This window comes from Lagopus leucura, unplaced genomic scaffold (assembly GCF_019238085.1).
Source record: "Lagopus leucura isolate 7727_CA_CO unplaced genomic scaffold, USGS_WTPT01 Super-Scaffold_73, whole genome shotgun sequence".
Taxonomy (NCBI): Eukaryota; Metazoa; Chordata; class Aves; order Galliformes; family Phasianidae; genus Lagopus; species Lagopus leucura.
The window spans coordinates 74116356-74131160 of record NW_024962252.1 but is presented as its reverse complement, the minus strand read 5'-3'; the positions used below and the strand labels follow the sequence as shown (position 1 = coordinate 74131160).

Sequence of the window (14805 nt, the reverse complement as noted above, 5' to 3'; positions counted from 1 at the left end):
TTGGAAATTTCTACTTTCATCATCACCTGCCTAAGTCCAGGATGTTGATATCAGACTGTCATTATCAGCTTATTAGCAAGTGCCCCCAGCTCAGACTTTGTGCTTGTTTAGAGGTAGGTTTATGTACCCTTAGCAGGGAAGTGTTATTTTGATTCTATTTCTTTCTTTATTCATTTATGTGAAATGGAAACAATTTTCCCTTGGACCCTTTGCCCTGTAGGCATATGACAAAACCTACAGCAGCAGCAAACAAAATGAGCATGCAGCCAATGGCTTTTCCTTATTTTAGCACTTTTATTGTCTCCCAGTTTTCTTCAAGCAGTATCTATTCCCAATTTTACAGGAAAAAAACCCAAACCTGGATGAACAAAAAAGTAAAATGTAGAGAAAATGGAAGTAAAATAGATTTTAAAACCAAAATGTGCCTATCCTAATACATGCTTGTAGCATCTTAAATGAAATTCTCTAATTAATGATAAGTGGAACTGGTGCAGGAGAGAGAGTAAATTTTGTTTGATAATTCGCATGTAATTTGTATGTAATTGGGTTGCCTGGCTATTGTGCATAACAATGAAGATCAACAAGAGTATTTACAGACTTAAAAGATATGGAAAGTATGAAGGAATATGGATGTTTTTGATTTGCAGCTGAGTAACAAACTCAGCCTTTTGTTTGCTCCTTTAATGTAATAAAGGGTTTTACATTTTGAGAACATTTCCATTTCACTGTTGTCTGTGCATTCTCAAGTAATTATGCTGTGATAAATACCGTTGCTTGTTGCATCTTGATTGATGTGAATTAAGTTAATCTTGCTTGTTACAAAGCAAACGTTACTAGAATTGGATCTGTTGTATAGATCTGCTTGGTGCACTGTTGCTTTACATAAATGTAAATAAACCAATGCAGATGGAGGAAACATTCAGTCATGGAAAAGAAAACAAACATAAAAGATAATTTATTCTTATGTCAGTGTAGGAGAATAACTTTATACAGTGTTCTGTGTTACAGCTAGACTGCCTCAAGTTCCTTGGCCAGTAGTGCTTGTTCCACATTAATGCCTCTGTGGGCATACAGCTTCTAATTCAGATGGCAGAGACAGCCTGAGGAAAGCTGGGTTCTGCTCCCACTCATATTGTGATCTGTCATAGGTCAATTTACCATTTACTATGCTATCTTCTTCTCCAGTCTGATTTGCTGTCTGTATCACTTTTTCTAGTTTGAAGTTCTTTGAAATGGTGTTTCTGTGATATCTTCATTTTGTATGAAGAGTTTCCAGGTGTTTTGAAGCACATACAATTCTTTACCCCTATCCATGTGTTTTCCTTTCTTTGTTCTGTAAAAATGCCTGGAAACAGACATGCATTTTTTGTTTATATTTCAAAATGTGGCTAAAAATGCATTCATGTCATGAGTATTTCACATAGAAGATTAATGTGTTAGCTGTATGCAGTATACGGTTTCATTTTTCTGTACACACCATCTCACATTAGCACTAAGAATGTGCCCATTGTAGCGCAGGAGTTGACAGTGAAAATACAGGTGATTATTATGTGAGGGAGCTGACCTTTTTTGTTGAAAAGTAAACTGAAAGTTGACAAGAAAACCTGATTGAAGACTGAAATAGTCCTCTGGATGCTCTTGCCACTGAGTCTTAGTCTGTTAAAGCATCAGGCATAACTTTGAATAGTTATGTTCTTCCAGTTCTGAAAAGCTGATTGGAATCCTTCAAGGATGGATTACAAACACTGTTGGTTTTACTCATTGCTGGTTTTAGTAGAGGCTTCAGAGTTGAGATTAAGTTAAATTGGCCAGCTGACTTTTTTCTCTGTAATTATTTGCGTTTTAATTCAGACAAATAATATTATTTATAATGGTGATTGTAATTAAAATTGTTTAATTTTTGTTCATTTTGTTTTAAGTGTTTTTTAAGTAAATGGACTGATGGAGGAATGAGATGATGGAATTCTCTGAAATATTTTTGACTAGAGTTCTTGATGGGAGCTGCCCTGAGTTGTGTTATAAATTACCTTTAATAGAAAACCTCTTTGTTTTGTTTTCCTCGTAATATATGAGAGAATCAGAGAGAGAGCTTTCACTATTCCTTTCTTTTTTCATAACTGCATTTTTCATCATTGCTATTTCTAAGTGTGCCCTTTATAGCAGTTATTTTCTTTCTCTCTGTAGGCTATCAATATCATCATCCCTCCAAGATGAGTAACAGCCATCCGCTTCGTCCTTACACAGCTGTTGGTGAGATTGACCATGTTCACATTCTGTCAGAGCACATCGGCGCTCTGATGAATGGGGAAGAATATAGTGATGTTACCTTCATTGTGGAAAAGAAACGTTTTCCAGCACACAGAGTGATCCTGGCTGCCAGGTGCCATTATTTCAGGTGAAGCACAGCTTTTGTGGGGCTCACTGCAAATTTTCATGCAGATAAGATAAACATTGTTTCTCTATGAACTTTTCAGCGTGTAATCATCTGTCCATTGAGTGTGACCTTTTCTGTGCGAATGTTTCCCAGCACATCAAGTCATTGTGTCCAGATATAAGAAGATAAATACCATGTCATGATGTTATTCTTTTGACCTTCATTAAATTGGACTTTGAAGTTATTTTCATAAATTCAGGAGAAAAATAACTTTGGAACAGAAAAGTTCTGCTGTAAAATTTTTTGATTTCTCAGAGCATGGATAGTGTGCTTCCGTGGACTGTATTAATCAGAAGTTTACTTTTGATGTGTTGAAATCAAGTATTTGAAAAGATCTGTTTGACTCAGATTAGAATATTTTAAAACTAGGAATAATACTAATGCATCTCATTTTAAAGATCTGGGGCTTTTCTCTCTAAACAGAATCACTTTTCTGGAAAAAGATTATTATGAATTTAGGTTGTAATTTAGTTACTAACATACCCCTGTAACAAAACTGCAGTATGAGAGCAAATTGTGTTCAAACTCTATACCACACTTTAAAAACAAAACAAAATCCAACAGATTATGGGTGTATTTAGTTCTCTTTCTCCTTCTAAAGATTCAGGACATCTTTAGGCTTGTCTCATGTTGGGTTTAGCAAATCCTAGGATTCTTGATCTTTTATTCCTTACTTTAATCCACCACTGCTGTTTTAGTGATGAACTAGTTGTTTCACTTGTTTTCTGCCATTTTTTTCTTTTTTCTTTCTCCCTCACTTTTAACACTATTTAAAAACAAAAACAAACAAAAAAAATCAGTAGCAACAGAAAACCCAACTGAGTTTCTGCTTTGCAACTATTGCTCAAAGTAGAGATGGAGCAATTGTTCCATAGAATAAAAGCATGATGCATTAGAATATTATTCTCTCCTATGCACTGTTTTCTGTGGTCAGCTGTACTTTAAATGACATGTAGGGTTTTTTCTTTTGTAGCTGTAGGGAAATGCATCCCCTTTGCATCCCCTGTGTTGTTACGTGACATTTTGTTTATCTTTTGCATGTTTTTTGTTTGTTTGTTTGTTTTTGTTAATAAAACAGATATTTCTAGGTTGTAAATTTCTTAAATTTTATCTTCTTTGTAGAGCATTGCTGTATGGTGGAATGAGAGAATCTCAGCCTGAAGCAGAAATTCCTCTTCAGGACACAACTGCAGAAGCTTTTACCATGCTGATGAAATATATTTACACCGGTCGTGCCACACTACGAGATGAGAAGGAGGAGGTCCTCCTAGACTTCCTAAGCCTGGCACATAAGTATGGATTTCCAGAACTGGAGGATTCCACATCTGAGTATCTTTGCACCATACTTAATATTCAGAATGTTTGTATGACATTTGATGTTGCCAGTCTTTATTCCCTTCCCAAATTGACTTGTATGTGCTGTATGTTCATGGATAGAAATGCTCAGGAGGTACTCTCCAGTGAAGGCTTCTTGTCACTTTCTAAGGTATGGTTTTTGTTTGCATTTTTCTTCAGTATTATTAATTTTTTTTGCATACATTTCATGATTAAATACTAATGGTGTAAAATACAAGCTTGTAAGTTTGTTAACAGTTATCTCTTGGTATTCATGGGACTGAGACTGAATACTGGAAGTATTCAGACCAAGATGAAGTAAAAACCTTGGTGATCCATTCTGAATTTTTTAGAAATTTAGTTGTGACCACTCACTGTAGCTAAAAACAAGAGTATTCTGGTAGCTGGGTCCAGAAAACTGAATTTTACCTTGTTTTTTTTTTATCTGTCCTTGGAATAGTATTACTTGGTTTCTGAATGTTGCCCAGTAGTTGTAAAGAGTTGAAGATAGAAGGTACTCCATTTTATTAATTTCTTGATATAGGCAATCTCTGTCATAGGCAGTTTTCCACAGTGTAGGCTGCAGTATCCCGAGGCTTCATGTGATTTATATTGCTGATTATTTGTGCAGCCTGAAATCATGTAATATGGTGGTATTGCAGGGTGTATTTTTTTTTATTTTGTTTTAATATATTTGTTGTTGTTGGATGCATAAATATTTGTGTAAGATTCAGGCAATTCTGTGCTATTGAATTATTCCACATTCTCTGGAATGGTCTTTGAGCTGGGCATAATAGTGGTTTAATGTTTTCAAGTAGTGTTCAAGTGAAGCAGCAAAGTATCTTGAATGAAAGATAGCTTAATTATACTTGAACAAATAAAGAAAAAATTGTTAAAAGCGTTAGTGGAAAAACTGTGATGGATCAGTTCCTTGAATATGTGCAAGACACTTCTGCTTTGCTGACTGACTTGCTAGCTGTGTAGGGAAAGAATGTTTTTTTCCCTACGGTAGTCTGTCATACTCAGCTTATTAAATCTGAGTTCTGAAGGCATATACTTTCTGAAATCTTTGTTGTAACCAATCCTGCCATATAGAAGAGATTTGTGCCTTTCTGAGGCAGACTTCTAATTATTTTGCTTGTTAAATGGAAGTCAGAATCCATTCAGTTCTTTTTGTTCTCATTTTGCTATCTGTGGATTATTTGCATTTGCATTTGTAGGAGTCACTGAGGGTTTTACCTGTTGGTACCAAGTTTGTCCCAGAAGAAAAGGGATAAAAATACCCATGTAATTAGAAAGGGTTTGAAAAAGGAATTCCAACCCTCAGTTGACATTTTTGCATCAGTCATCTTATGTCAGTCTAAGTTTAAAGGAATGTTTTATATTGTACTACTAAATCCCCAAATTAGTTCTTATATTGTTTATTACCTTAAATTTATTTACGTAATTTAATATAATTTGGAATAAAATTGATTTTTTTCCACATTTCCATTCCATCTTCTTTCTCATAGTGGATTAATAATATTGTTTAATATTTATCTTAGAGATTTATTGGATCTTCAGTAAGAAACTAAAGGCATAAAAACAGTACTGAAACTGAAGATTGTCTTGTTGAGCAATACTCTTAGTACAGTTACTGTAGACTAATGTGGAGTTTTTTGTTATTTCTTAATCTGAGAAACTAAACTGAATATCAGGAATCTTAAGAGGACTTTTGCTTCTACTATGTGCTGCTTCTAGTAGTCATTCTTTTGGAGTTTATTTTTAACAACTACAAGTTCAAATGATCTGTCTAAAAAAAAAGAAACAAACAAAAACTTCTTTTTTTTTTTCTTTTTTTTCCCCCCTTGTATTTTTTTTACGTTCTTCCAGGCTGCTCTTCTAAGTATCGTACTGAGGGACTCTTTTGCAGCTCCTGAGAAGGACATTTTTCAAGCCTTGATGAATTGGTGTAAACATAACCCCAAGGAAAACCATGCTGAAATCATGCAAGCAGTACGTTTGCCACTAATGAGTCTAACAGAACTGCTAAATGTTGTAAGACCTTCCGGATTGTTGTCGCCTGATGCCATCCTAGATGCCATTAAGATTCGTTCTGAAAGTCGGGACATGGATCTCAACTACAGGGGCATGTTAAGTAAGCGTTTTTATGTTTTGTTGCCTCTTTAGTGACTGCTGTGCTGTAGCTGTCTGGAAGGTATGGTTAACTTGTTCTTTGAGTTTTTATTCCTCAGGTGGGAAATAACGTTAGTCAGCATATTTTCTAGGTTTGTGTCTCAGGAATTGCTCGAATATGTGCTTTGTTTTAAGAATGTATTTTCCTTGAGGAATTGTTATTTTAGTAAAAAATCTTTTGGGGGAAAAATGATCTGTTGTGTGCTAAATGGAATTTCAATGGTTTTACATTGATGCTGACTTGTTTATGAGATATCCATCTTTTCTCCGATATTTTTGATTTTTTTGTTACTGTTGACATGTTTGCCCAAACAGCATACACAGATTTTCCAAATTGCTTAGTGGAAATAATTTAGAAAAAAAAAAAAACCCAAAAAACATGAAAAGCCTTTTGTTTGGTTTCTCTTATTTCTGCTCACTGTTAATTCAACAAGAATATCTAATGCTGAGCTTTTTGAAGATACTGTTGTTTTGTATGTAGTATATGATGTATAGACTATTTGCCCCACAGCAAAGAATAAAGTTTTCTTTGACAGTTTGCCCTGTAGTCTGTCAGTCATGTAGAATAAGCCTTGAAAAAGATAACAGATTTCCTAGAATCGCATCTCCCATTTGTTTTTCTTTAGAAGTTAATACTTAATATTTAAAAATCTGAGTTAATACTTTGATACTGTAAAAATAAATACAAGACATTCTGTTGACTGTCCAGAAAAATACATTTTTCAAAGTGGAATGGTACCTTGTGACTCCTTTTCCTGCCACCTTACATTGCAATAACAAGATGTTTGTAATCTCAGAATTTCTATCTTTGCCGAAATCACAGCTTTCTAAAAATTTGATTTTCTATGTTGTTTTAGTACTAGTTCAGACACTTGGGTTTTTCTCTGTAGGAGCACTGATGACCACTTGCAATTTCATAGTTGTGCATTACCTCTTTTATAGTTTTTGTGTAGAAATACTACAATACAGTGTGGTTAAATTTTTACCTCTTTAAACATTGTATGCTCAAGTGTACCACTGAATGTTCCTTAGATACACCAATTAGGTTAATTAATATCCTGTTAAATTTCATACTTCTCTTGCTGACATATTTGAAGAGTTTGGGGTGGACTTTTTTTTTTTTTTTTTCCAACATCAGTGCCATATTTTCCAGGTTCTCTCCTCAGAAAAGGCTGTTAAAAATGTCTTTTTAACAGAGTAGTTGGTCAATGTATTGCTTTGTAGGTAGCTATTATTATCACCAGTTTTCTTGATGGGAGACTTTGAAATGGTGACAACGGAGGCTTATTTTACTGGCTTCTTTAGCTTTGAGCCAACATATTAAAAAGTTTTCTGTTTACTTCATAGTCTTTTACTCTGGTTCATTTAGCTGTCATGTCTTGAGCATTTCACGTGGTTTTAGCTTCCTTCTGTTTCAAAATAAAAATAAATTTTAAAAATTGAATTTAAGGCAAAAAGTCAGAAAGAAAGGCCCCAAAGTGATGAGAGAGATTGTGAGAGACTGATTGCAAGGAGAAACTGACTAGTCCAAAAATTTCTATTTGAGTGGAAAATGACAGTTGAATAAGGGAAGGCACATTAAAATTCCATAAAATCGTGAAACACCCTAAGAATATAGGTACAGTATACTCATCAATGATCACTACTTATATCATGCGAGATCTAGGTGGCATCAAATGAAATGGAAGATGCAGAATTTCTAAAACCTATTTTCAAGATGCATTATTACTTCGTGGTCATAATCCTATACTGTGGAATTATAAAATAGCTTTTATTAAAACAGTGAAAATAATTTCTAAAGTTTACATCTCTGTATAAAACAGCAAAGAGCAGTATCTTCTGGTTTAGGAAATGGAACTGTGGATTGCTGGAAAGAATGGGTTTACAGAGGAGGTATTGCTCTGTGCCGACCCTCCTTCTGTAATTCTTTCTTTGAGCATCTGTTTGTAACCAGTACTGGAGAATTGATAATGGCAGTCAATCTTAATTTTAACTGAATACAGTTGATGTTCAGAACATCTAACTTGCATGATGTGAGTATAAACATTAAACAGTTATTTCCTTTTCTTCTTAGTACCAGGGGAAAATATTGCAACAATGAAGTATGGAGCCCAGGTTGTAAAAGGGGAGCTGAAGTCTGCTTTATTAGATGGGGATACTCAGAACTATGACTTGGATCATGGCTTCTCTCGACACCCAATTGATGATGACTGCCGTTCTGGTATCGAAATCAAACTTGGCCAGCCATCAATAATCAACCACATACGAATACTCCTGTGGGACAGAGACAGTCGGTAGGTGCCAAGTTGACTTAAAGAGGGGAAGGTAATGCATTTTCACTTGTGATAACAGAATGCAGAATGTTTATAAAGATTTTATGAAAACAGCATGATACCATGTTGGGGATGACAACGACAAGTTTTATTTGAAAACACTGTTTTTTAAATATAATCGTTGTTACATATGTGCAAGACCTCATTAAGCGGTCTTAAAATATCTCCTGACATGTCAGGCATATTCTTTGTTTTCATTAAGTATATTTTTATTGAAAGCTTACGTAATTTAAATACTTTTAGCTGTTTTGTTGTCTATTTGTAATTTAATTTCCAACTATTAGTGTAAAATTGGGTATTCCGGTTCTTATGCAGACCTACTCATCCCACATTGGAAGAAAGTTTGTTTAGAGTTTTTTCAGTTTATCAAAATTGTCAAGAGATAACATCTCTGATGGTAATTCAGGGAATAACAGTTTATTTGGTATAGAATCACAGAATCACTCAGGTTGGAAAAGACCTTAAAGATCATCGAGTCCAACCACGACCTACCCATACTACTCTAACAAACCTCTGCTAAATCGTGTCCCTGAGGACCACACCCAAAGCTTTTAAACACACCCGGGGGTGGTGACTCAACCACCTCACTAGGGAGCCTATTCCAGTGCTTAACAGCCCTTTCTGTAAAGTTTTTCCTGATATCCAACCTGAACTTACTCTGGCACATCTTGAGGCCATCTCCCCTCGTCCTGTCACCAGTGAGAAGAGACCAACCCTGCTCTTGCTGTAAGCACTTTAAAATGTCATCACAAAAAATTTTTAATTTAGAAAATATCTAATGCAGGTATTCATAAGCAATATTCTTTCAAAAAACAATAGAACATGCTATTCATACTCCTAACGCATCATTATCTTTCATTTTTTTTTGTGTGCTTGTAGACTAACAAATGAAAATTGCAAAAGTTTTGTTTTCTTGAGCAAGCTGTGTTATTTTAGAACAGAAAATATTGATGTTCTACTGATTTTTTTTTTTTTTTTTTTTGGTAAATTAAAATTTATTTAGAATATCAATTGTAGTTATCATTCAAAACTTTTTTTTTTTTTTTAGCTATTTAATTGTTTGAAGTGAGTTCAGCTGAAGTTTTATGTTTTCTTTTTGGAAAGATTGAAAAGTAAAACTTTAAAAGGTGCAATAAACAACTTTTTTACAATATTTAACTATTTGTCACAGATCAACCAAGTAAACTCAGTGTTCAGTGAAATTTTGAAAAGTATTAGAGGTGAAAATACTGAGTAGTTCTCTTGAATTTTTTTAGAGAACTGGTAGCTTGTAAATTGCGTCTCATTTACAAGATGTAAATCAACTAGCAGCTGCTGAAGCTGGGAGTGGAGATTGTGGAAAACATTCTCCTTAGCACAGTTTACTCAAGAATGTTTTGAACTTAAGTAGAACAAGCCATCATTGGCAGCAGAATTGGAGAGGGTGAACTTCTTCAACACAGAATGACAGAAACACCAAGGTTGAAGAAGACCTACAAGATCATCCAGTCCAACCATCCACCTATCACCAATAATTCTCATTGAAACGCTTCTTATGTTCATAAAATACAGAGATTATGGTGGTTTTGTGGTTTAGTATTTAGTTTCATTAGTTTCTGTGCCACCCTAGCTTTTTTTTTTTTTTTTTTTTTGTGGGAGATGTTATTATTGTTATTATTGATATGGCAATAGTAATATCTGCATCACTGGTAGTTTAGATTTATTCCATGCAGATGGAATAGAAATTATTTTATGGCTAAGTATCACTGAATTTGAAAGTTGCCATTGCATTTCTAAGGTGATGGTCTCACTTGATCACCTGATTACTGCAGATTGTGTGTTAGGATGTTTCAAGTCATTCTGAAAGTTTCAAGTCATTCTGAAAATGTCTCTTAACATAACTGCATGTGAATTTGGTATCAAAGCTAGTTTAGAATAAGGATCTCTTCTAGCTATTTTAGATGCAGGATTGTGGTAAGAGCAAATAGCCTTCTTTTCAGCATGTGACTGAAATCCAGAAGAAGTTGAAGAAGTTAATATCCAAGGTGTGGCTGCTCATATTCTAACCCATCCTTTGTTTTAAAATCCAAAGGTCCTACTCCTACTACATTGAGGTGTCCATGGATGAGTTAGACTGGATTCGAGTTATCGATCACTCTAAATACCTCTGTCGGTCCTGGCAGAACCTGTATTTTCCTGCCCGCGTTTGCAGGTTAGTGCTTGAATGCAATGTTGCACGACTGTCATTAAATAATGCAGATTCCAGAAAAATTGCTGGGTTTTGCTACTATGTTACATCTTTCTGGTAATGTATGGTATACACAGCTTTCATCAGCCATCTTCAAACAAAAGAAAATGTCACTCTTGCATTTTGGTATAACTGCGTTTGATAAATTTCAGATATCCTGTTTTGAAATCTCTGGTACTTCTCTCTCTCTCTCTCTCTCTCTGTCTCCCTCTCTCTCTCTCTTTTTTTTGATTTTTAAATTTGCTTAGAAGTAAACATCATTCGTTGGCTGTCAAAACCTTTTAAATGCTTTTAAATATTTGTTTTATGGCTTGGAAATGTATTTTCATATATATTCACGTATCTTCTGTTGTTGCACTGAAAAAGTATTTTTCACAGTTGCTGAAGAGAGAAAGGAGAGAATTAAAATGTGGGAGGTTTGAGTAGTGTTATGTGAAGCACAAAGCAGCTGGATGAGCTTATTCATTCTTGAGCTGATAGTGTCATTTTACTGGGAATGCTGGAAGTGACTTGTAGTCACATCAAATTGGCCCAAGCAAAATCTATGTTAATCTTCTTGATAGAGAAACTAATATCTCTGTATATTCCAAAGAGACTGTTGTCACTACGCTTTGCCTTATAAAGGAAATGCCCTATATATAGGGCTTGTGTGGTAATTATTATGTAGACAGACTTCTTAATCACTCAGCAATTACTGGAATCTTCAACAAAGGGAAGCACTGTTGTTGGTTTTCTTCCCCCCAAAGAATGATTTCTTACTCTGATGGTCACTGCTTTATAGGAAATTGCAGAAAACAGTTGTCTATGTGGAAAAAATATGGTGGATTACTTGTGAGCCATTCCAGAAATAACTGAATTCCTGTCATTTTTGTCATCCATTCTGAGTGTAATTGGCGTTTTATTTTTCGTGATGCAGACAAATGCATTTTCACCTTTTCCCTGTAAGTTCGGTGATTCTGCTGTTATTGTTTTTTCTTTCTGAAATGGTCGCATGTCTGATAAAGTCTAAGCTTAAAGGTATCTCTGTTAAATCATCTAACAATTATGAAACGCCTCATGGAGTTTATAGGTACTTGGTTTTTTGTTTGGTTTCCTTTTTTTGTTGTTGTTGTTGATTTTGTTTCTGTTTTTGTTGTTGTTGCTTTTTTTGTACGTTGTTTTTTTTTTTTTTCCCCCCCCCTTGGTAAAAAATGGACAGGTTTTTACTAGGCTTTTTTTTTTTTTTTTTAATTCCCTCCTGTAAGCAAGAAGATTTGAAGAGATCTAGGGCGTTAGAGTGGGACTTCTCTTAATCTTCCTTCAAAAGGACAGCAATTCTATGGCCTTATCCAAAGACTTGTCCCAAATTGATTTTCTATTTCAACGTCAATTTGTCTGCTTGTCATAAAGCAAAGTGCTTTGTGGTAACATTGTATTGGATGACTGAGGAGTAATGGAGAATTGGGGAGGTTATTGACTGTGATTTTATTTTACACACCATTTTCAAAACAAGAGAGTAGAACATGCCAGATTGAAGGTCAGCCTGTTTGTCTAATACAGTAGAGCAATTGATGAAATGTAGATTATAAAGAGATAATTAGACCTGAAACATTTGGCAAGGATAGTTGCCTTCTTGAGTTATCTTTTACATTCTTTAAATCTTTTCAGTTTTCTCTTGAATTAACACTTTGAGTCGCTACCCATTTTAAAAACCAAATTCAGTGTCTCTTTCACACTAGCAGAGTGAAAAGGATGCAACTTTCTGACAGTTGTTGAGTAAAATGCTTGTAACTTATATACAATGAATTAAGACCAGCCCAGTGCTCTTGCTTAGTCATTTATTGCATCATGTCTATTATAACCTTTACTGTGACTTTGATTTTTTTACTGTATGGAGCATTGTGAATTATCCACAATAGATATAGAATTAAGGACATTACTGTACATCCCTCATGGGAAGAACTTGTGGGACACTGGGACCTCAGCAAATGAATGTTAAAAATTCCAAAGGTCTTCAAACAGGCAGTGCTCTTTTGTATTTTTATCCTTTTCACTTTTTTGTGCTTTCGTTTTTGTTTTGCAGTTTCATCTTTGTGCTTTATCCTAGTTCACAAGTCATGAAAACCTATTTAAAGCTGTTAGAAAAAATTGAAAATGTTAAGAGGTCTCAAATCGAATGTAACCACAAGGTGTCACTGTAACAAAAGTCTGAGACAGACTTTGTTTTTATTAAGCAGCCTGGTATCAGGTGCTGTTTTTGTTCTGTGCCTCAAGAGTTTTTGATACTAGTGATTACACCATTTACAATCCTCTACCTGAGCGCAGACAAATTAAATTCTAGACCCTGCTTCTCCTGAGCTTTTGGAAGGAAAAAAAAAAAGGACAAAATGTAAAAAAGATTCAATAGGAACACAGTTCTAAACATTCTTTAGTTTATAATGTTGGTAATTGCCAACATTAGGCAAGGTAGTGACAGGCAAAGAGGTGCTGTTTTAAAACATAGGTTAGACAACTTCTTTTTTCCTTAATTCACCTCAGTCAGATGGCTTCAGACGTGTGCTTACTAACAGTGGTGGCACAGTTGCTTTATTTTTCTTTCCTCTTGTATGAAGCATTGAAGTTAGTAACTGATTAAGCAGAAGTCTTTCACTTTCAGCCTTACCAGTAGATCTCTGAAAACCTTATCTGTAGTACCCAGTGTTCCTGTGCTTAGTAGAGATGCAGTAACTTGCCAAATGGCATTTGGAATATGGCTCAATCTGAAGACATGTTGAAACAAGAGAGGAGTTGACTCTTGAGGAAAAAGCAATTGAAACACTTTACCTGGTACTTAAAATAGAAAACAGTGTCTGCAACAATAATTCAGCACTTGTGTTTTTTGATACAAGCTATTCTATTTCCAACCCTGGTGCCCCTGTAGAGTGGTGTTTAGTGAAAGCACATAGACATCAAAAAGGGGATTTTGAATGTTGTTTTCACTTAAAATCCATCTCTGCTAAATCACTGATGTAAGTGAAGAACACAGAGAATTGTTGGCATGAGCACTGGTAGGGCCTTCAGAAGGTCCAAAAAGCATCGGAAAGGGGTGAAGACTGTCATTAATAGCCTTATAAAAATGACTTCTTATAAATGTATTGATTAACATTGTGCAACTGAGGCATCCTTCCCTTACTTACTGTACATGGGGAATATGAATGGTTACATAGGCAACATGTTAATTTGACTAGCTTGTGTAGCATGCTTTGGGAGGCATTTACTGCTGTGAAAATATTTTATTCCTAACTGTGCAGCAATGCTGACATTTCAGAGTTTAGAAAAAATATCTTTCTGGATAAGACAAATTTTTTTATCTCTGGATAACTAAAAGCTTAAAATCTTTAATTAAATACTGTATACAATACAGTGATAATGTCATGTCAAAAGATAATTTTAAAAATATCATGGCTTGTTTTTATGGTAACATGCTATTAAATGATAACAATTTTGAAATGTTATTCCAAACCTTTAAAGTCTTCACTGATGTTATTTTGACAAACTGGTTTTCACTTCAGGCACACTGTTTTGTTGTGGTTGGGTTTCCTTGTGTTTGTGTGCGTGTGGTTTTGTTGGTTTGTTTATTATATTTACTTATGTTTTGAGGATGGGGAGAAGAGCTACTCATTCTTTCTAGAAGGTGCTTGCATCAAGGTTTTTTTTTGGCATGTTTCTTGACCCTTGCCTTCTAAACTTCTGAAATGCATGGAAATGGTTTTCTGAAGTCTCTGTTAGGTGCTGCTTGCTTATCTTCCTCTCTCTGTGTTTTTTCGTGTTGTTTTTTTTTTTTTTTTTTTTTTAGCATTTTTCTTTTCAGTATGTATTCAGTCTGACTTTTTTTTTTTTTCTTAGATAAGATAGTCTCAGATTTTTAAAATGGTGTAAATCTTCTGTGGAAGATCAAGAAAGCTATTGCCTGCCTGTGGCAGAATGTTTATTGATTTAAAAGATCCTCCTTTCATCTTAGTTCATGTGTACTTTTGATCCTAAGTGTACACTTCTGAGTCTTGCTGCAAACGTGTTCTTTTTGTAGCCATATTGAAGCTGATTTCTCTGCAGGCAGAATCAATAACATTTTTCATCAAGAACTTTATCAAGGCAGCTTTTTTCTTAATTCTTGCCTTTGTCTGTGCCATAATAATTTCACTTATCCTCACTTAAAGAACCCAACTCATCTTTGATGAAAAAGCAGAAAATGTAGTGTGAATTTAAGCACTTGATGACAACCTGCCAGACAGCTTATCTTCTGAAAATCGTGTTTGTGAACAAGTGTGTGTAGAGGAGTTAAT

At 34.8% G+C, this 14805-nt stretch overlaps 1 protein-coding gene across 1 annotated transcript in view; it reads left to right on the top strand.

Annotated features, from left to right (window-relative positions):
* BTBD9 (BTB domain containing 9) overlaps window positions 1–14805 on the top strand; it is a 111847-nt gene that overhangs the window by 5331 nt on the left and 91711 nt on the right. The window contains exons 3-7 of the mRNA XM_042884972.1: window positions 2185–2395; window positions 3557–3920; window positions 5642–5906; window positions 8019–8238; window positions 10349–10468. Coding sequence (XP_042740906.1) covers window positions 2185–2395; window positions 3557–3920; window positions 5642–5906; window positions 8019–8238; window positions 10349–10468 — 1180 coding nt within the window. The remainder of the gene's footprint in view (window positions 1–2184; window positions 2396–3556; window positions 3921–5641; window positions 5907–8018; window positions 8239–10348; window positions 10469–14805) is intronic.